We start from the raw sequence: 22,186 nt of genomic DNA, 5'->3' as shown, positions 1-22,186 counted from the left end.
ACATAGAATAGCATGCAGTTTAGAGCATTATTTACCAGTTTACAGGTGAGAACATTATCACAAAGCAGACCCATCTATACAGTTATCACTCAGATCAAGATTTATTACATAACCCGCAACTCAGAAGTCCCCTCATGCCCCCTGCAGTCACTTCCTTCACTGTCTTCTGATTTCTAACAGTGTAGATTAGTGTTGACACTTTATATAAATGTTATACAGTATAACTTTTTCTCCCTAAGCTTCCTATCATGCTTGTACAATTATTCCTATTGTGTAGCTCTAGTTTATTCATTTGCTTTGCTATATGGTATTGCATTGTGTGACTGTACCACGGTTGATTTACCCATTCTACTGTTTTTGTAGCCATTCAGCAAGCCTGTGTCTTTTGGTTGGAGCATTTAATCCATTCACGTTTAAGGTAACTATTGATATGTATGTTCCTATGACCATTTTCTTAATTGTTTTGGGTTTGTTTTTGTAGGTCCTTTTCTTCTCTTGTGTTTCCCACTTAGAGAAGTTCCTTTAGCATTTGTTGTAGAGCTGGTTTGGTAGTGCTGAATTCTCTTAGCTTTTGCTTGTCTGTAAAGCTTTTGATTTCTCCATCAAATCTAAATGAGATCCTTGCCGGGTAGAGTAATCTTGGTTGTAGGTTCTTCCCTTTCATCACTTTAAGTATATCATGCCACTCCCTTCTGGCTTGTAGAGTTTCTGCTGAGAAATCAGCTGTTAACCTTATGGGAGTTCCCTTGTATGTTATTTGTCGTTTTTCCCTTGCTGCTTTCAATAATTTTTCTTTGTCTTTAATTTTTGCCACTTTGATTACTATGTGTCTCGGCGTGTTTCTCCTTGGGTTTATCCTGTATGGGACTCTCTGCGCTTCCTGGACTTGGGTGGCTATTTCCTTTCCCATGTTAGGGAAGTTTTCGACTATAATCTCTACAAATATTTTCTCTGGTCCTTTCTCTCTCTCTTCTCCTTCTGGGACCCCTATAATGCGAATGTTGTTGCGTTTAATGTTGTCCCAGAGGTCTCTTAGGCTGTCTTCATTTCTTTTCATTCTTTTTTCTTTAGTCTGTTCCGCAGCAGTGAATTCCACCATTCTGTCTTCCAGGTCACTTATCCATTCTTCTGCCTCAGTTATTCTGCTATTGATTCCTTCTAGTGTAGTTTTCATTTCAGTTATTGTATTGGTCATCTCTGTTTGTTCTTTAATTCTTCTAGGTCTTTGTTAATCATTTCTTGCATCTTCTTAATCTTCGCCTCCATTCTTATTCCGAGGTCCTGGATCATCTTCACTATCATTATTCTGAATTCTTTTTCTGGAAGGTTGCCTATCTCCACTTCATTTAGTTGTTTTTCTGGGTTTTTTCTTGTTCCTTCATCTGGTATATAGCCCTCTGCCTTTTCATCTTGTCTATCTTTCTGTAAATGTGGTTTTTGTTCCACAGGCTGCAGGATTGTAGTTTTTCTTGCTTCTGCTGTCTGCCCTCTGGTGGTTGAGGCTATCTAATAGGCTTGATGGGAGGCTCTGGTGGTGGGTAGAGCTGACTGTTGCTGTGGCGGTCAGAGCTCTGTAAAACTTTAATCCACTTGACTGTTAATGGGTGGGGCTGGGTTCCCTCCCTGTTGGTTGTTTTGCCTGAGGCAACCCAACACTGGAGCCTACCTGGGCTCTTTGGTGGGGCTAATAGCAGACTCTGGGAGGGCTCATGCCAAGGAGTACTTCCCAGAACCTCCGCTGCCAGTGTCCTTGTCCCCACGGTGAAACAGAGCCACCCCCCGCCTCTGCAGGAGACCCTCCAACACTAGCGGGTAAGTCTGGTTCAGTCTCCCCCAGGGTCACTGCTCCTTCCCCAAGGTCCTGATGTGCACACTATTCCGTGTGCGCCCTCCAAGAGTGGGGTCTCTGTTTCCCCCAGTCCTGTCAAAGTCCTGCAATCAATTCCCACTAGGCTTCAAAGTCTGATTCTCTATGAATTCCTCCTCCCGTTGCCGGATCCCCAGATTGGGAAGCCTGACATGGGGCTCAGAACCTTCACTCCAGTGGGTGGACTTCTGTGGTGTAAGTGTTCGCCAGTCTGTGAGTCACCCACCCAGCAGTTATGGGATTTGATTTTACTCTGATCGCGCCCCTCCTACCGTCTCACTGTGGCTTCTTCTCTGTCCTTGGACATGGGGTATCCTCCTTGGTGAGTTCCAGTGTCTTCCTGTCAATGATTGTCCAGCAACCAGTTGTGATTCTGGTGCTCTCGCAAGAGGGAGTGAGAGCACGTCCTTCTACTCTGCCATCTTGGTTAATCTTCTCCAACCCATTCTACTGTTGATGGACATTTTTTCCCTCCAGTTTTCTGCTGTTGTGAAAAATGCGGCTGTGACATCCTCAGGCATTTGTTTTAGTGCACACGTACATACAGTTCTCTAACTATGACTGGCTTTCTGGGGTCTTATAGATTATACATCTGTGTAGCTTTAGTTGATGCTGCCAAACATTTTCAAAAGTTAACTGTAGGACTTCCCTGGTGGCGCAGTGGCTAAGAATACGCCTGCCAGTGCAGGGGACATGGGTTTGAGCCCTGGTCCGGGAAGATCCCACATGCCACAGAGCAACTAAGCCCGTGTGCCACAACTACTGTGCCCACACGCCTAGAGCGCGTGCTCCCCAGCAAGAGAAGCCGCCGCAACGAGAAGCCCACGCGCCACAACGAAGAGTAGCCCCCACTTGCCACAACTAGAGAAAGCCCACACGCAGCAACGAAGACCCAGCGCAGCCAAAAAAATAAACAAACAAAATAAACACACACACACACATAAAGTTAATTGTACCAGTTGACACTCCCATCAATAGAGATGAGAGTTGCTCCACATCCTCATCATAGCCTTTTTTCATTTTGTCTGCTCTGGTGGGTGTGTAGTGCCACATCATTGTAGTTTTCTTTTTAAAACATTTTTATTATGGAAAATTTCAAATAAATATGAAACTAGAAAAAAAAATGGGATAAACCATATATCTTTGCTCAGCTTCATCAGCTATCAGCTCGTCTCCGTTGGACTCGTGGTACCATTCTGCAGTCCTTTGATTCTAATCCCATTCCTCTTCACATAGTTCAGACTTGAACCAGTCTCCAAAAACCCGTCTACCCACATTTTTTTCTGCCTCTTTTATTCTAAGTAAATGCTCTGTGCCTCCTTTGTTACAGAGGAAATGTCCTTCCCTCAAATCTTATTTAAAGTTGTCTTATCCCCTGTTTTCTAGGTCTCGTTGTCTCCTGGGGTCTTGATCCTTCACTCTCTGAATGTTCTGTTCTATGTATTTTAACCTCCCATTCTATTTGCTCTTTCCTTTTGAGTTATAAACATGCTCTACATTTCTTATTTTGAAACAGCCTTTCCTTGACCACACAGCACACTGCTATCTCCTACTCTTGGGAGCCATGTTCCTCAAAAGAGCAGTCATTTTCTGTCCCTGCTCACATATTTCCACCTCTGTAGTTAGAAATATCCCATTGCACCCTCCCCCAACCCCGAGCCTTCAGTAAATCAGATTTGGCCTAGGTCACCAGTGAGGTTCTGATTGCGAAACGTAGTAGATACATGTCAGTGTCCTTTATTTACATCACAGATTTTGAGTTCTTCCTATATGGAAGGCTCTGCTTAGTGTGACGGATAAAAGATTAAGACACTTTCCCAACGCTACATGAATTTATTTCTAGTAGGAATGACAGGCTTGGAAGATGACAGTCAATTGTCATACTGGATACTCTCTAATTTATTTATTTATGTTTGGGTGAAGTAGAAAAGAACAGCTTTATTGCTTTGCCAGGCAAAGGGGGCCACAGCGGACTAATGTCCTCAAAACTATGTATCCCCACCTGGAGGAGGTAATGAGGAGTTTTATAGTAACGGTTCAAAGAGGAGGGCATGGTCAGCTCATGGACATTCTTCTGATTGGTTGGTAGTGAGGTAATTGGGAGTCAGCATCATCGACCCGGTTCCAACTGGTCTGTTTGTGTGCAGCACACAGTTAACTTCTATGTGGTAGGGGTTTCAGTATCTGGTCTCAGGACTTAATGAACCTCAGGTTCTTGATGTCTCATCGCAGAAAGAATTCAGTGAGAGACAAAGTGATAGGATAGGTAAGAAGTGGATTTATTGAGAGAGAAACACACTCCGCAGACAGAGTGTGGGCCATCTCAGAAGACCAGAGGGTCCTGGATACTGCTTATTGAAAGGATGATACCAAGTTGTGCTGGAACTGTTCTAAGAGCTTTACGTGCATTATTTTATTTAATTCCTATAAAGAAGTAAGCATTGTTACTGCTAATTCCCATTTTACAGAAAAAAACGCTAAGACTTTATTTGGCTGTGTTGGGTCTTTGTTGCTGCCCGTGGGCTTTCTCTAGTTGTGGCGAGTGGGGGCTACTCTTCGTTGCGGTGCGTGGGCTTCTCATTGCCGTGGCTTCTCATTGTGGAGCACAGGCTTCAGTAGCTGTGGCTCGCAGGCTCTTAAGAGCGCAGGCTCAGTAGTTGTGGCACACGGGCTTAGTTGCTCCGCGGCATGTGGGATCCTCCCGGACCAGGGCTCGAACCCGTGTCTCCCGCATTGGCAGGCGGATTCTCAACCACTGCGCCACCAGGGAAGCCCCAACGTTAATACTTTAAAAGGCTAGAAACTTGCCCTGGCTAAGCATTTGGTAGGCTCAGTTTGAATTTGAATGGAGATCTGACTTCAGAGCCGATGCTATTTGTGGGCAGAACTGCTTGCATAATTCAGTCTGCTCATATGTCAGAAATGTCTGCACTTGCTGTGAGGTGAACTCAGAGAACTGTCGCTACTGCCTTTGAGTTGTGCAAGGAGGGGAGGGGATGGATGTTGGGGGAAGGCTTCTTGTTGGTTGCTTGATTGATGGTCATATGTAGGACATATTTAGATCTGAAACAGATAATTTACTAACACCGTTTATTTATGTTTGAGCCCTAGAGAAACAACATGTCCAAAGTGATAGAGCTTTTTTGTGACAAACTTGACAACAGATCCTGGTCTGGTATTTATTTCTCTGTTTAAAAAAAGGGTCCACCCAAACTCCTGAACCATGTGCTACCTAAAATGCTGTCTTCTTGGAAATCTAGTATAGGAGAGGAATAGTGTAAATCCTGAACCCTCCTTCCATCAAGGTGATTGGAATGGGGTCTAATAACTTACTGTTTTACTTTGTAGTGATTTTTAAAAGGATATGTCTTATGTCCGGGGCTGTTGACTGGTGGACTTCTACTTGCAGGACGAGTGTGGCTTGGGAGCCAATCTGCCTAGATTTGTATCTTGCTCCCATAGTAGCGTAGATACCTCTCAGTGTCTCTGTTTCTTCACTGTAAAATCGGGATGATCTTAGTACCTCTCTCAGAGTTGTTATGAGGCTTGAAAGAGTTAATATGTGTAAAATATTTTGAGAAGTGCCTGGCACATAATAGGTATTCAGTCATTGTTAGTTACTATTTATGGTTAAGATGATGGTTTCCTCATTTCCGTCTCAGTTTATTTCCTGGGCACTTGCTTTTTGATTTCTCACTTGGGGTGGGGAGCTGAGAATTGATATTTTAAAAACAGCATAGAAAAAAACAGCATTAAGTAAGTATACTTAATGTCATTTCTCATTGTTATTATCTGACTGTAAGTATTATTTTCTTAGCTCTAAGTACATATTAACATCCTGTATTGAGTAACACATGGGAATTAAACAAAAACTCCTAGACAGCAAAGAGCGTAATTTCTATCTACCTTCTGGTGTTTTCTTCTCTTCCCCAGCAATATTTAAAGGCCTAGTTGGGGTAGTTAACCAGTGTTAACATACTTAAAGTGTTTTTCTTTTTCCTTTCTAGAAAGAAACACTATTTAGGTGAATTTTAAACATTGCTAATCCCAAAAGAACTCCCTGGTGAGAAGGAAATTGGCAGATTGGTGTTAGGGTCAAGGAAATGGTCTAAATAGCATGGCAGTTGCATTTTTGCAACATTTAAAACAGGGTTTAAAGTATCCCAGTGACTTGCTTGCTAACCCAGACATCTGATGTGTAGTATTTGTTGTCAAACATACACAACAAAATTATACTTGTCATGATCAATCCCTTAAACATACCACTTCCTGATTTTTCCAGTTTATTTTTTAACATTGTTCTCATGAATTATTATTGAATGTTACTGTGTTTTTATGTAAGGTTCCTGAATTCTATATTCTGAATTAAGCAGGACAATTGAACGTCTTCTCTATTTAAAATAGTAACCTCTATGACATACTTTGACATTTCTCACAAAAGTCAATATCAGATACGTTCTTTGTAACAATTGACATGAAGGTCATCATAACATACCCCTTTTCAAGAAACCGAAGAAATATGCAAGACTTCTGGAATGTGAAGTTAAATTATTCTTATTTTTATTCCTAGTTTTTCTTTTTTGTTAATATCTTTGGAATGACTCCAGATTTTCTTTCTTTTTTTTTTTTTTAATTTTTGGCTGTGTTGGTGCTACTCTTCATTGCGGTTCATGAGCTTCTCATTGTGGTGGCTTCTGTTGTTGCGGAGCATGGGCTCTAGGCACGCGGGCTTCAGTAATTGCGGCATGCGGGCCCTAGAGCATGCGGGCTTCAGTAGTTGCGGTGTATGGGCTCAGTAGCTGTGGCGCACAGGCTTAGCTGCTCTGTGGCGTGTGGGATCTTCCCGGAGGGATCGAACCCATGTCCCCTGCATTGGCAGGCGGATTCTTAACCACTGCGCCACCAGGGGAGTCCAACTCCAGATATTCTGAGAAACCACACATTGGTGTGTAACATTTTTCTCATTTTGCTTCATGTTGTTCTAGAGATAGATAGACAAGCAACTTTTCTTCATCCCTAGTTGTGATTTTAGAATATTCATGAATAAAAGTTTTTCTTAATGTCATATTTCTTTCATGTTAATATAACTATACTTAGGGACTTCCCTGGTGGTCCAGTGGCTAAGACTCCACGCTCCCAATGCATGGAACCCGGGTTCGGATCCGTGGTCAGGGAACTAGATCCCATGTGCTGCAACTAAGAGTTTGCAGTTTGCATGCTGCAACTAAGACCTGGTGCAGCCAAATAAATAAATAGATACATAAATAGGAAAAATATTTTAAAAAATGAGTGACTGATGAGGTAGGCTGCTTTAAAAAATATATATAACTAAACATAAAGTTGCATACACATTAATTTCTTACCACATTTGCTAACATTTCTTGTAACGTGAATATTAAAGTAATAAGCATCCGTCTTTGCTCCTGTTAGCATACGACCAGGCTTGTTCAGCTCCCTCTGAGCTCCATATATCTCCAGTGACTTCACTGTTCCTTTCCTTTACTTCCCTGGATGCACAGTCTTCCCGTGGCTCTCCTTCCCATACTTTTCCCGAAAGGTTTCCTGGTCCTCTCTCCCATCACCACTCCTCTTTCAAATAGTTCCTTCACCTTCCCTCTGCTCTGAGCTCCCGCCGTCCACTGGAACTGAGCAGTTTCGTCCAAGGCAGGTCTGGGGTCTTGTTGAATTAAGGCTTGGAACATGCCCTCCAGAGATGAAACCCTGACACCCTGTTAAGCAAGTGAAAGTATGTCCTTAAGGGTAGGGACATGTAAACAACTACCTTCAGTAGAGGTGCAGGTTGTGTAATTGAGAGGAGGAAGCAATTAACACTGCCTGTGGGGATCTGGGAAAACTTCGGAGGAGGCCACAGGTGAGAGGTACTTTGAATGGCTGCAGGTGCTTTCAGTGGGAGAAAGTGGGCCTTTCAGATGAGGGAAACGTGCACAAACACAGGTGCTCTGCAAGTGTGCGCTTAACTCATCTTCTCCCCTTTGGTGCTTCCTCTGATTTCTTTGATTTCCTTCTGTGATTGGTTCCAGACCAGGACACTTTCACTGTTGTGGTTCCACCTTTAATAGAGAAAAGTCTTAACGTATTTTCACCTACTTTTAGCCACATTACACCTTGTTAATTTTTCTCCACTATTTTGAAATGAAACATCTTTCATTTCTGGTAGATCCTCAGTTTCCCTTCTCTTACACAAAGGTACTACTTGTGCCTGTGAGTTTTTCCTTTTCCTTTTTTTTTTTTTTAAGCTAAGCACCAGAAATTTTGCTAGGCAATCAATGATAATCAAGAAGCTTTGGCTTCTAAATCAAATGCGAAATATTCCACTGAGGGTATAGGGTAGGAAGGACACACAGTGAACAAGCAACCTCAGTAAAACAGGGTAAGTACTTGTGATGGAGGCCTTATCAGCTGACTGAGGAGTCCATTGGATTCAGTCCGTATTTGGGCACAAAGAAAGAATGCTTTCTGGGGAAGTGCCTGACCCGAGACCAAAGTAGTAGAAGTGATTCCGAAAGGTGGGATGGAGCAAGGAAGGTAGTGTTGTAAAGCGTGTGGGTGCTCAGTGCTGCGGCACGCGGGGAGAGCGGGTGCTGAGCAGCCAGAGGTGGGGAGACGCCTGCTCACGAGGGGCCTTGAGGAGGATAAAGGTGTCTGAACCAGGGAGGGGCTGCCAGGGGTGTTCAGACATGGCAGTGGTATAATTTCAGAAACAGCTGTTCAGAGCACACGGGTGAAGCGTGGAGGTGGTCAGAACGAGGGAGAGTGGGTGCCGGGAAGACAGCAGGCTCAGCCTGTGGGAGAGATGGTAGTGGCCTGGACATAGAGAACAGTGGTTGCATTTGGGAGATTTTAATTTGACGCCAGTTCTGCTGTGTGTGGGGGCCCCAAGGAATTCTTTGACACCAGCTGGGTGTTCTGACATCATCCACCCGGAGGTAGCGTCAGACCCACAGGTTCATAAGGGCTCGGTTCTTCGAGCCTGCCACCCCGCCCACCCACACACTTCAGATGCCAGTTCTAATCCTCTAATCACATGATCGCCTCCCCAGGCAACCAGCCCATCCTTAGGTTCCTTTGGAGTTCTTTAAAAGTCCCCATTATCATAACAAAAGACACCTTGATCGCTCCTAGGAGCTCTGTGCCAGGCCCTGGGACACAGACCAAATATATATGTATTATAAATCAGAACATCAGAGTTGCATTAAGGAGGTACCCCTTCTTATCGAATTAGGGCTCCGCCCTTCGACCGAATGTAACATAATCACCTCCTTAAAGGCCCTGTCTCCAACACAGTCACCTGGGGGGTTTGTTAAGGCTTCCCCAAGAACTATGATGGGACACGATTCAGTCGCTAGCACAGCCCCCCCAGAGTATTATTATACTTGTATACTTATTATTAAACGTGTATGTTAAAGGTCATATTCTTTTTGAAAGATCTAATTTGATTAGATAACTATCTTTGCTGTCAGGTAAATGGGATTAAACCTGGTGGTGGCAGTGTTTAGTCGAACTACCATTAATGTAAGTGGGAGTCGATTTTACTACCTGAAAGCCATATTTTAGTCAGGTACTTTGGCTGGAGCGGGCTCGTTCTGGCCTAGTGTGTTTGCTCTAGTTCTTTGTCTCAGGTAGGAGAGCTTGGATTTCTTACCCTAATTCTCCTGCCTGTTATTAGGTGTCTAAGTCGTTTTTGGATGCTGCCTTTTGTTGGACATTGGGGTCGTTTTCAGATACATGCTTGCACGTATTAGGTCTTGTGAGTTCAGCCTCAATTCCTCAAAGTGGGTTTGCACATTTGCATTTCACAGGCCTCCTGTAGTATTGGTCCAGTAAGTTGGACTCGCCCTCCATGGGTGCTGCAATATTTCCAACACTTTTGCTTACCTTGGCTCTTTCTGTTTCCATTCTCTTATACAAAGGTACTTGGGCCTGTGAGTTTGCTTTGCCTGTGCTGTCCCCAGCATATTGTGACCTGCTTACCTCTGGCATCCAGAATTGCTTGAATGCCATTTGATTCTGTTGTAACGAAGCATTTCATTGATTGCTTAGATCTCTAGACGGCTTATGTAGGAGCCCCTCTCTCCACCCAGGTGAAAACACCTCGCCCGTCACTGCTTGAAAGATCCCTGTGCATATGCCATCTTTGGTCAGACTCCACATTTAGTGTCTTGCTTGTATAGATAAATATGTGGCAAACATGTTTCAGATCATTCCTTTTGTCTCATTTCCTCAGTGATAGAATAGCAGAAAACCTTCCTTCGTTCAACAAGTTTTGTTGAAAGCTAAATGGTGATTTTTTTAACCTAAGATTTTTAATATAGTTAAATTTATGTGTTTTTCTTCATAGCTTTTGTGTTCTCTGTTTTGTGTTCTCTAGTTTTCTTTAAGACTTTCCTCAGTCAAAACCTTATCGAAAATTCTCACACATTTACTTCATTTCTTTTTTTAATCAACTGTAATGTTTCATGAGCACGTTCCAACTTCCTATGATTTTAAGATTGACAGAAGGAAAAGATAGCTGAAGACCATCCAGGTTAACGTGTAGCTTAAACTTGAAAAGAAATGAAAGCAATAAGGCAGGTTATCAGTTGCAAACGTTGCCTGCCTTCTAGAGGAGTACTGCCTGCCATGCTCTCCAGTTCTGCTCCTTTCTGACGGTGGAAACAGATCGAAGGCCTTGGCAGAAGATGACAACATCAAAGCTGAAAAATACTCTGATGAATTCATGTCATTTTGATGCTCAGATAGAAGTCAGACTGGGCAGAAGAGAGGTTCCACAGACTCAAGTGATTTGGAATTTGGAGATTAGAAAAAGCAAGCAGAAAACCGGGAGATGTTATTTCAGTCACTGCCAAAAAGGGACATGATTCAGTCTGTTTATTTACATAATCCAGTGCTGAGCACTTATTAACAGGACCCTCCAAGTACTTGTGGTTGATCATGTGCTGCGTATTTCATCACATTCTGAATATGTTTGAATAAAATTATAAAAAGATGTGTTATTTGACTTAGTTTTGAGACCATGTTTGAACTTACAAGTAGTCTGCAAGTTAAACTATCACTCAATTTGCTGCATAAATAGAATTGGGCAGTGTTAAGAATATCCAGAGACACTGCCTGAGACCAAGTGTCTGCCTTTTGTCTTCTACAATTTGTGACTGATGCATACATCAGTGCTTGAAAAACTATGCCTTCGTGCAGAGAGGCCCCTTCAGTGTTGCTAGGAAACCCAATAACTGTTTTCTACCATCTTGAGATTTTAATTCATTTCTAGTGCAACACAATGAAGAGCAGTTGAATGTTTTAAACATTTTTGGAAAAAGAAATGCTGAAAGCCATTTAAAAGTCTGTTTAAAATTTCCTTTAGCAGTATACATATTAAGGAAATCTCATTATAAAGCTCACCTTTCTTAAAATCTCAGTTGTGAAAAATAACTAACAGTTTGATATCTATCCAGATCATTTTTATACACATGTAACTGTTTTCTAAGATACTCTTTAAAAGAAAAGTAATTTTTAATGTATCAAAGAAGAAAGAATGGATGATACTATCACGAAAACGAAGTTACATTTAATTCTAATGACTGTAGTATAAGTACTGAGAGCATGAATTAGGAGAATTTAAACTGTTACTCATTTGATATCTAACTGATGCCTCTAAACTTTTCATTTGATTTTTTTATAAAATAAAAGCTCTAGAAGCACAGAGTAACCAGGAAGTTTTAATTGTTTTTTTTATAGCAAATTTTCATTCTTACTTATATATTTTTGCCTCCATATTTTTGGGCTGTGTCTTGATTTGTTTGAAATGGAATTCTCATCCTGGACTGTACTTAGATTGTTCTTATCTTACATTATACATATGGTATTCATACCCAGACAAATGCAGACAATTGTAGGAGCTATAGACAGGAGATCTTCAAGTAGCAGGACCTTCTGGCAGATTAATGCTATTTTTCAACATTTCTAAAATTCATCAAACTTATAATCCAGTCACCAGTTATTTTCTACTAATGTGCAAGGAACGCAACAGAGGATAAAGGTATCCACAATTTCTGCTGACCCTGATGGAGCTAATGGTGAATCAGGGCATGCATTTTAAAAATTCACTTAAAATTACAAGGTAGTATGGGAAGATAAGCTCATCGATATCTAGAAGATGGGACAAAAACCATGGAGCCTGAGTTTATAAAAGGAAAAAAAAAAAAAGAAAGACGATAGTATACGCTGAGTGCCAAACGGGTTATAACGGATAGCAGAAAGTAAAGTACTGTGAGCGTTACTAGGAAGACGGAAGGAAAAATCATTGTAGGCTGGAGAGGTAGCAGAGTGCCTGAGTGAATGAGGTAGGAATGGAACTGAGTTTATTAGAAATGATAGAAAGTATTTATTCAGAGGATTGAATATCAATCAGGAGAAATAGTTGCGATTATACAGATACCTGTCAAATCATACCATCTAAAATAGAAATGTGCACATGAAATGGAGATTGGAGTAGTATGGACTTCTGGGGGGATGGTAAATGGTCCATTTGGGCTGAATCAGTGGTTTTGGATGGCATATCAATCTTTGCCGTTTAACAGACCAACCCAAACTTTAGAGGCTTTAAAAGAACAATCGTGTATTAGCTCATGATCCTGTCTAGGGTCACTCCTGGAGCTGCAGGCAGCTGGTGTGGACTGGGCTGGTGTTTTAGGGCAGCTGCAGGTTGGGTGCTTATAGCTGTTGGTGTCTGACACCTCAGTTCTCTCTATGTGCAGCAGCAACGCCTCTTGAAGCCTAGCCTTGGGACTGGCTCAGCAGTACTCAGGCTACTTTCTATTGGCCAAAACAAGGCCACCTCTGATTTAGGGGAGGGCCTGCAGAAAGTCTGTGTCCAATTTTAATTTGCTGTTTGATGAGTGCACTTAAATGTGATAAAAGCCTAGGATGGTGCCTGAATATAAATGGTCTTGAATGTAACCTGACTTTTCTTTCATTCTCAATCTATTGGCTACAACCTTACTAACATTTCATTACAACTGATAGTCCGCGTGTATTAAGCCTCTTCTAAGAGCTAATGGAAAGGTTCATGTGTGGATAATAATATAATTCTTCATTTTGGTTTGTTCTGTTGGAATGTGTCATTGGAAAACCAGCAACAAAATCATCATTATGGAGAATTAGGACTTGGATTTACTTTTAATTTTGCTCTGTGTTTATTTTTCTGGTGTGAGCAGGGGGAGAGAGGAAAGCCCCATGTATCATAATCTTTGTGCTTGGGGCCTCTTCCAGGTCATCATCCAGCCCTGGAAGTCAGGGTTGGGTGATGTAGAGGCCCACGTTGTAGAGCTGCTGAATGGAAATCAGTGTATTCATTTGAAACTTCAGATCTGCAGACGTTACACATTTGACTTTACCCATAAGAAAATGTTGGGTTATCACAAGAAAAACATACAGTGACAGACTAGTGTGATTCAAACTTTTATAGTGTAAATAGTAAAAAAAGAAAAAAAAAGTTTTGTGATAGTTCATTTACAGACTAAATTTGCATTTTATATTAAGTTGTTGGTTGCTCAAACTGTAATCTTTATTGTAAGACATAAGTAGTGAACAGATCTATTTTTATGTGTGAATTAAACTTGGTATTTTTTCCCTTATTGGTAAGAAATAGCATCATTTTGCTCATAGTTAATTTCCATCTTTTATGCATGTAAAAGATACTGATTTTGTTACAGTTAAGTCGTTAGTCACAAGGAGGAGACTTTTTTTTCAATTCTTATGGGGTTGCAGTGGGTTTTAGCCATCTCTCTCACAAACTCAGTTGGAAGAAACTATGTTGGAATTTTTGTTTGGGGCTCCGGACATCTATTTTTGCTTTTATAGAGTTTTCAAATATTGCCATCCAGCATTAGTGTGATCTAAGTGGAAGTTTCATAGAATACAAATTTGAGAATAGATTATGGAATTTTATGATGTCTTTTAAAAAATGATATAATAAATATGTCTGTTTTTCAGAAGGGAAGTAAGAAGGGACAAACAGTAAGAAATGTCTTAAAGATAATATTGAGGTCAATTACTTGGTACATTTAAAAATATATAACTTGACAGTTTCTTCTCTTTTTGAATTGTCATCAAAATTTATTGCTTAGAAATATTTTTAAGCATTCAATAAAAGTTACAGAATCAAATTTAATAAAAATTTGGAATTACAGAAGCCTTGGCAGAAAACGTGTCAAAATTCATCAGCATGTGCCCCAGTGATGGGAGTTCCAAGTGTGTCCCTGGCACCATGGAAGTGTGAATTAATGTGGCCTTGAATTAGTATGACGTAATTGACCTTTCAGAGACTCTAGCCAGGTTCAGTTTTAAACATCTGCTTGGATAATAGAAATCCTTTACTAGGTTCTTATAATTCATATGAGAATGCTGGTATTCCATATAATGTTGGGAACTTCCCAGTGTTCTGAAAGGAAATTGTATTGAATAAGATGGATATTAATATTTGTCATTCTATTTCTACAGAAGCACAAACTTAAAAACTGGGGACCGCCGAGTGGGAATTTCATTACTCTGGTCCCAAATAAAATCCTGTTTCACCCACATCCCGTGCTCCCTCTGAACCGCTGAGGTGTGCTGAGTGTGCTGCCAGCCTGAGAGCAGATGCTCAGTCGATATACATGTTTCATATTCTAGATTTCGCCAGAAGTTTGAGTATCACTACTCCTGAACAGATGATTGAAAAGGCCAAAGGGGAAACTGCCTATTTGCCGTGCAAATTTACCCTCGGTCCAGAAGACCAGGGACCTCTGGACATCGAGTGGCTGCTATCACCAGCTGATAATCAGAAGGTGGATCAAGTGGTATGTGCTGCTTACTCGGCAGATGCCGGGAGCTGGTCTTCGGTGTCTGTCACTGTGCTGATAACGTGTGGGGGGACCTGGGGAGCTGCGAAGAAAGGCATAGCTTATGGTGTAGGTGAGGCAGGCAGATGCTGTGGAAATTGAGGACACGTATGTAATGGAGTGAAGTGGATAATAAGTGACCTCCAATTTCAAGGGGAAGAAAAGTCCACCAGACTTCTTAAAGAAGGCTGCAAGGAAGAAGAGGAACTTGTGAACGTTCTGAAAATCTGGACTTAAGTGTATGTGAGCCAGGGAGCAGGGGAGACGTATGTGGAGCAGGTATGACAGTGCAGCAGGAATGTGCATAATGTGTTAGGGGATGCGTGGTAAACTAGGCTTTGAGAAAGGTTAGGTAGAATTGAATTTTTACATTTCACACAAGGATTCCATTACCAGTGTAAGGGTCAAGTCTAACAGTGTAATGAAGGTACGTATTATTACAGTCTGCTTTCCATATTTTTGCAAGTTAAATATCCTATACATTGAATTCCTTAAAAAACAAAACAGCAGTCGGCCCTTCGTATCTGTGGGTTCCCCATCTGTGGATTCAACCATTCATGGATTGAAAATATTCGAGAAAAAAAATTCCAGAAAGTTCCAGAAAGCAAAACTTGAATTTCCCACATGCCAGCAACAATTTACATAGCATTTACATTGTATTAGGTATTGTAGGTAATCTAGAGATGAGTTAAAGTATATGGGAGGGTGCATATACTTTAAATCATCTCATAAGTGTGCTATCTTGTATGAGGGGCCTGAGCATCTGTGGATTTTGGCATCTGAGGAGGGGAGGGGGAAAGGGAGGAGGTCCTGGACCACCCCCACCATGGGTACGGAGGGATGGCTGTATTATTATTTTTTTTATTTTAATTTTTTTTTATAATTAAGATCTAGTTTCTTTTTTTTTTTAATGTATTCAGTTTTATTTATTTATTTTTGGCTGCATTGGGTCTTAGTTGCTGCACACGGGCTTTCTCTAGTTGCAGCGAGCAGGGGTTACTCTTCGTTGTGGCGCTCGGGCTTCTCCTTGCAGTGGCTTCTCTTGTTGTGGAGCACGGGCTCTAGGCACGCAGGCTTCAGTAGTTGTGGCTCGCAGGCTCTAGAGCACAGGTTCAGTAGCTGTGGAGCACAGGCTTAGTTGCTCCGCGGCATGTGGGATCTTCCCGGACCAGGGCTCGAACCCGTGTCCCCTGCCTTGGCAGGCAGATTCTTAACCACTGCGCCACCAGGGAAGCCCCGGGATGACTGTATTATTATAGAATTTTTTCTAATTACAAATTAATAAGAGCCTAATGTAGAAAGCTTGAAAAGCCAAAAGTAGCACAAAGGAGAAAAATTGCCCAATAACCTTGTTACTTAACCAGGTTCCTTTGCCTGACTTGCAGCAAGACAGATGCTGAAAGACAAGAGCTGAGATGCCAAGGTTTGCAGCTGAGAAAGAGTTATTCACAAGGCAGCCAAGGGAGGAGACAGAACAAATCTCAGACCTGCCTCCCTGAAGGCAAGGGCTTGACATATATATGAAATAAAGATGCAGGGTGGTCTTAGGCATGGGGAAGGGTGTTTGGAGGTAGGGAAAGGTGAGGTCATCAGTGTTCTGTGCAGGTATATCTTAGTTACATGCTTTTTCTTGAGATCCATGTTCAGAAATGGAGGCACTTAGCATGATTGAGGGTGGAGTTTTCAGCCCTCTGACGTCAAAAGGTCATTCAGTGGACACCTGCCCAAACTCAGTTTTAGGGTCGGTGGTCCCAACCAACCTTAGCCGGCTTGAACTGGACAGAAGCCAACTCCCAGTCCCTAGAAAACAACTTAAGCCCCCCCAATCACTATGTGACCCATACATCAGCATTATCTATAAAGGTGGTTAAGGAGTTAAAAAATAATTAAGGCGAGCTGGGTCAGTGAAGGTAGGGTACAAATGGAGGGGTTTTGAACAAGCTGTGCTCTTATGTGCTGTTCTCTAAGACAAGCTCAAGAATTCCTGTTAGTCACCAGTTTCTGTTAACCCTTTGGGGCACGATTTCAACCTCATCTCCAAATACACATATCACGCTTTGCCTTTTAATGGTACCAGAATATTCCACTAATTTAGAGTGCTTCATATTAGCTTCGCCTGATATATTTAATTTAAAAAAATCAGTGTTAATAAATTATATTAAACCAGGGAGAGAAAAAGAAGTTCAAATATTTGGAGGAATATTATAATATATATAATATATTTGGAAGAGAAATTTTTACTTATGGTCCATATTAAAGAAGGGGTTATCCAGCCGTTTAATGGCTGAATCAGTGCAGTTAGGTAATTAACTATTTTTGGCAAATACAAGCAGTCTGTCCATGATGTATTTGTGAAGAAAAAAATTAAGGTGCTTTCCCAAGTTGTAAATGTCTAGGGCCACCCCCTCCAACGATCTATCTCTGCCCTGATTCTGGTACTAGAACTTCCTTCTCTCCCCCTAAGCAAAATAAATTGAGCCTGACTCATCCTGTGTACTCAGCCCAGATACCCTGTCCCCTCCCATCTCGCTCTTCATCCCCTCTCTCTTTCCATGGCAGTGCCAGCACCCTGAGCGCAGGCTTCTACCTGAGGTCCTACAAACCCCGGACTCCCTTGCCAGTGCAGTGCCCATCCCCCTTTAGAGTCCAGGACTCTGGTTCCATGGTTAAGATGCCTGAATGGAGAGCACAGGTCATAAATGCTTCTGGCTTAAGACTCATGGGTGAAGCCCTGTGACCAGGTACGTCTCGAGACCAAGAAGTCCAGCGTGCCCTGTAGCCTTGCGTTTCTATTCATGTAAGGAGAACCCAAGGACTTCTGTGCTGAGTGGGAGGCCCAGCCTTGCTGCCTACAGGACTTGTGAGACAAGTGTGAAACTAGGGACTGGGTTGAAGTGTCCATTTCTGGATTAGAAGCCTAGCCTCTAACCTAAAACACAGTAAAGGAAAGACCAAAAGAAAGAAGGGCTAGGGAGAGATTGATGCAGAAGAGGATGCTTACATAGAATTTCAGCTACATTATAATGCTCGCTAAATCCTTATTTTAATATTCTTAAGCTAGCAGGCAGTGCGGTGGGGGACTGGGCTGGAGAAATTTCCATCCTCATTGCCTGTGTGATCTCTTTAGTCAGCAAACAGTTACCATGAACTGTGCACTTACTGTGTGCTGGGCAGTGTTTTATATACTTTAATTATATATACTTATTTAAGCCTTAAAACAGCATCCCGGAATGAGGATGATTATACATGTGAGGAGGAGGGAAATGAGGCCCAGGGATTTGAAGGAACATGCCCAGGGTCACGCAGCTGGCAATAGACACAGCTGGGGGTCTGAACCCCGGTCTCTCTGACCTTGCCCCACCCGCCACCCCCCAGCCCGCACTTGATTATCCTCTGCACTAACGTGTACTACCTCCTCTGTTCCTCATGTGTAAAATAGGAACAAGTACACCTGCCTCAGGATTGTGGTACGAATTCTCTGAAATACTGTATGCATTAGCATTTCGTAAGCCTGTAAGTCGTAAAGAAATGTTTATAAAGTCAGTCAGTATACAGTGCCAGGCCAAATGGATCTGGTTTGCATCTCAGCTGTGTGGCTTTGGGAGAGCAGGTCTGTGACAGCCGCTGCTTTCCTCAGGTTAAAGGTTAAATGTGGATAGAGCCTCCATCGCTGCTGGGTTGTAAAGAGGAATCAAAATTGCCTGGTAAATGTTACTTCCCCATTTCTTAACTACTGTTTATAAGACTGTTTTCATGGGAAAACATTAAGTGAGTTTACAAAAATGACTGACAGTGGAGACACATTTTATTTGTCAGGCCCTCCTTGAAAGACTGCTGAAGTGTGTGTGTAGCAAAATGAGGGACTGACCTTTGTGGCTCAGGAGAGTCCACAGTGTAATATAGAGGAAGAGACACTGTCTCATTTGAGGAATTCTCCACGTTGCTGTTGTCAAGCGGGTGTGGGGAGAAGATGGAGCAAAGTGATGGCTTGTTTTACGCAGTAAGTCAGCTGTGGACCCTTCGACTGCTTCTTTTATTAGCGAACCGGTATTGAGTGTGTCTGCAATGCAGACACTTTATACAAGCAAAAGATCTTTAGTGAATTGGGGGTGGGGTCTGCATGGTAGGGGAGGTGATAATAGAAGAACCCAAGTCTGTGCCCTGGAGAAATTCCTACAGATGGCACTGATTCTGATCTTATTGTTCATAATAAACATCTCATAAAAAATTATTTGCAGGATGTAGACTGTAGTTGTCTTTTCTGATTATTATTTGACTTCGGTACCACTGCTCTTTGGCCCTTGGGTCTCAGATGGCCAGAGTGAAGGATTTTACTAGCGAATGAAAAATTATAAAGTGTGTTCAATTAATTTTAGTGATAGTTAGAGATGACTGTTATAAGTTCTCTTCCAAGTCAAGTTTAGCAGAATTTATTTTCCCTCTAAATCTAGCCTTTAGTTATTTCCATCAAAGTCCCTAACAGTGGTTCAGAAAACTTAGTGGAATTAGGAAAGGTCTTTGCTCTTAGTCACAGATTAATTGGAAGGTCCTGTTAACCTGGCTGGGCACACACATCTTAACAGGTTTATTTTATTATTTTATCCATTAGAGTCTGGAACCTTCGAGTGCCTCCAACTTAGTATATTAAGACAAAAAATGTTGTCTTTTTTTGTTTTTAAGTTCCACGGGTAAATTATCATAAGCCCTTTTTGGGGAGTAGTGGTGGTTTGTACCTGATTTTATACAGTTGATTGGCATACTGCATCCTCTGAGGCAGCTGAAAATAGAGTGTATCAGAATTCACAAATCCATGCTCTTGCGGTCACTCACCGAATGGCTGTCTGATAGAGGGCTACATTACTTAATCATGTGGCGGTCTTGGTTTCCCCATTTACAATGACAGTGTGTGACCATACTTAAGGATCATATTGTGGTTTCTTTCCTTTTTCTTAACCTGTGATTTGAATAACTGTAGATTCCTCATGATACTGTGTTCTTATTCTTTTTTTTTTGCATCCTACAGTACCATGGTGTATCCAGAGCTCCTTTAATGAGACAGAGAGTTTGCTTGCTTGTTTGTTTTTTCCTTGTCTTATCTTGGCTTTCTTTTAGATTATTTTATATTCTGGAGACAAAATTTATGATGACTACTATCAAGATCTCAAGGGACGAGTACATTTTACAAGTACTGATCTCAAATCTGGTGATGCATCAATAAATGTAACAAATTTACAGTTGTCAGATATTGGCACATACCAGTGCAAAGTGAAAAAAGCTCCCGGTGTTGGGAATAAGAAGATTCAGCTGACAGTTCTTGGTAAGTTATTTGTAATAATGTTGCTTATTAACAGGGTGAGTGGTCACGGTATTATAGTGGCAGCATTTATGTGAGACAAAGCTTAGGTTTTTTAGAGTAATAATTTTAAATACTTGACATAATTCTAATGATGTCCTCTAATAGCATAAAACATAAAGCTACCTTTTTTTTTTTTTGGATAGGAAAAATAAGCGACCAACTTCTTTGTGAAGTTCATGAAAGCATTTGAAAGTAAACGAAGGAGTTCTGTGATATGGGAGAAGAACCCAAAAGCAGGAGTTAGGGGATCCAGGCTTTTCCCATTGTTCTCAGGTTTGCCCTGAGAATTAAATAGAACCTCTTCATTTCCTGGGCCTCAGCCTACATTTTCGAAACATAAAAATAATTATCGTTAAATCTCTTTGCAGTCTTATTCAGCTCAAAATTGTGACGTGTGCCTTAAGCTTTTTCGAACTGCATTTCCCAAAGAATAAATGAGGTTCCTATGATGAATAATTGGAGCATTTAGAACGGAGAAGACGGAACATGGTAGCTGGAATATTGCATTGGCGTAAGGCCTTTAGACCTTAGATAGTCCTTTAACCTCCGTGAGCATCACTGTTTTTCATCCTTAAAGTGAGGAGATTAGACGGGTGGCCACTAAGATGCAGCTCTCCAGGGTAGTTAAGAAGGAGATATGTATAAACTGCTCTATAAACAGTCAAAGCCGCAGAGTTTGTTATCCTTCTCTAGATTCTGTGGTCATGCACAAGCACTCTTTACCGCTGCAAATTGAGAAACTCTGAAAGGTACTGTTCATAAATATACTTCTAAAATCTTATCGTGGTGGGCTTGACCCAAAATTACAATGGCTGCCATGTAGAAAATCTCAACTGTCTAGCACTGTTCAGTGACAGTAAATTCCCCTGCGACCTAAGGTGTCAGGTTTGGGAGACACTTGGGCACCCACTTTATGTGGGAAATGCTGGTTGCTGGAATCACCTGCCATACCCCTGGAAATAACTAATCTGGACAACTCCCCACCACATCAACTTCTACCTTTTGTTCCTTTTGTTTTGGAAACTGAGCAGAGAGGTTAAGCACGTTGGGTTCCAGACTCATCCTGAGTAGCATTCTTTTCTAAAGAATGAATATCAGAGCAGGTAGAGATTAGGAATAAGAATGCGGATTTCTTTGCACCCCAATGGCAACTCCAGGGGTTGTCTTGGTTGGTAAGGCAGTCTTCTGGCAACATCACTGAGGGGGGCACACAAGGGGGTCCTGGTAAAGGGCACTCCATGCTAAATGGAACTCATTCAGAATATGTCTGTGGTATGAAAGCAAGTGAACCTGAACAAGGAACCAGAAAAAGGAATATGGTAACATTGGAAATTCTAACCTTTTGTGTCTACATTCAGCGAACATGGAGTTGCCTTTCTTTTTTTATAAATATGAAGGCAGGTAAAGTTTAATAATTTGTCTGAACTCTTAGCCCAGGCATACCTGGAATTATAACCCTGTGTATATCTTCTTTAAGCACTGCTCTCCAGGAAGCACTGAGTTAGGATATATATGAAAATTTTACTAGTTCATGCTGTACCAAGCAGACTATACATATTTATCAGAATTATTTATTGTGAAATCCCTGTCTGATGGGGACAGGTACACTGGGAGGAATGCGATTGGCACATGTTCCCAGAAGAGGTGTGCACAGGCGCTGTGTGAATGTGTGTGAGAGGGAGAGAGAGAGAGATCCCTTAGGAACAGGCTCTGGCCGGGCACACTGAGGCAGCAGCCGTGACTGTCGGGCAGGAGGGATGGCCTTTTACATTAAACCTCACACCCCTGATATCTTATTCCTCAGCCTAGATCTGTGGGAAGCATTGACACAGTAACTCCTTTTGTTAGCTCACCGTGGCCAAGCAAACCCTGAAGTCAAATCAGGGAGGGAGAGAGGGATTAAAATGAGGGGTAGGGGAGAGTGGGGGCAGTGGCTGCTGAAGGGAAGTGGAGATGACTAATCCTCTGACCTGGAGGCTGTCTCAGAGCCAGAGGAGAATTTCTTTATCTCTTCCGTGTTTCCAGGTGAGTCATGACCACTGTGGGAGAAAACATTAGAAGTTTCTC

At 41.8% G+C, this 22,186-nt stretch overlaps 1 protein-coding gene across 5 annotated transcripts in view; it reads left to right on the top strand.

The window, feature by feature from the left end:
* CXADR (CXADR cell adhesion molecule) overlaps positions 1–22,186 on the top strand; it is a 52,623-nt gene that overhangs the window by 17,354 nt on the left and 13,083 nt on the right. For 3 of the 5 annotated variants that reach the window (XM_082391960.1, XM_082391957.1, XM_082391956.1), the window contains exons 2-3: positions 14,555–14,721; positions 19,876–20,080. In XM_082391960.1, the coding sequence (XP_082248086.1) occupies positions 14,555–14,721; positions 19,876–20,080 (372 nt within the window). Of the gene's footprint in view, positions 1–363; positions 419–14,554; positions 14,722–19,875; positions 20,081–22,186 lie in introns of those variants that run through there. The other 2 variants (XM_082391958.1, XM_082391959.1) reach the window with 2 other exon arrangements.

This window comes from Balaenoptera borealis (genome assembly GCF_965194805.1).
Source record: "Balaenoptera borealis genome assembly, chromosome: 5".
Lineage (NCBI taxonomy): Eukaryota > Metazoa > Chordata > Mammalia > Artiodactyla > Balaenopteridae > Balaenoptera > Balaenoptera borealis.
The sequence above is the reverse complement of the archived record's forward strand: the minus strand, read 5'-3'. Positions and strand labels throughout refer to the sequence as shown.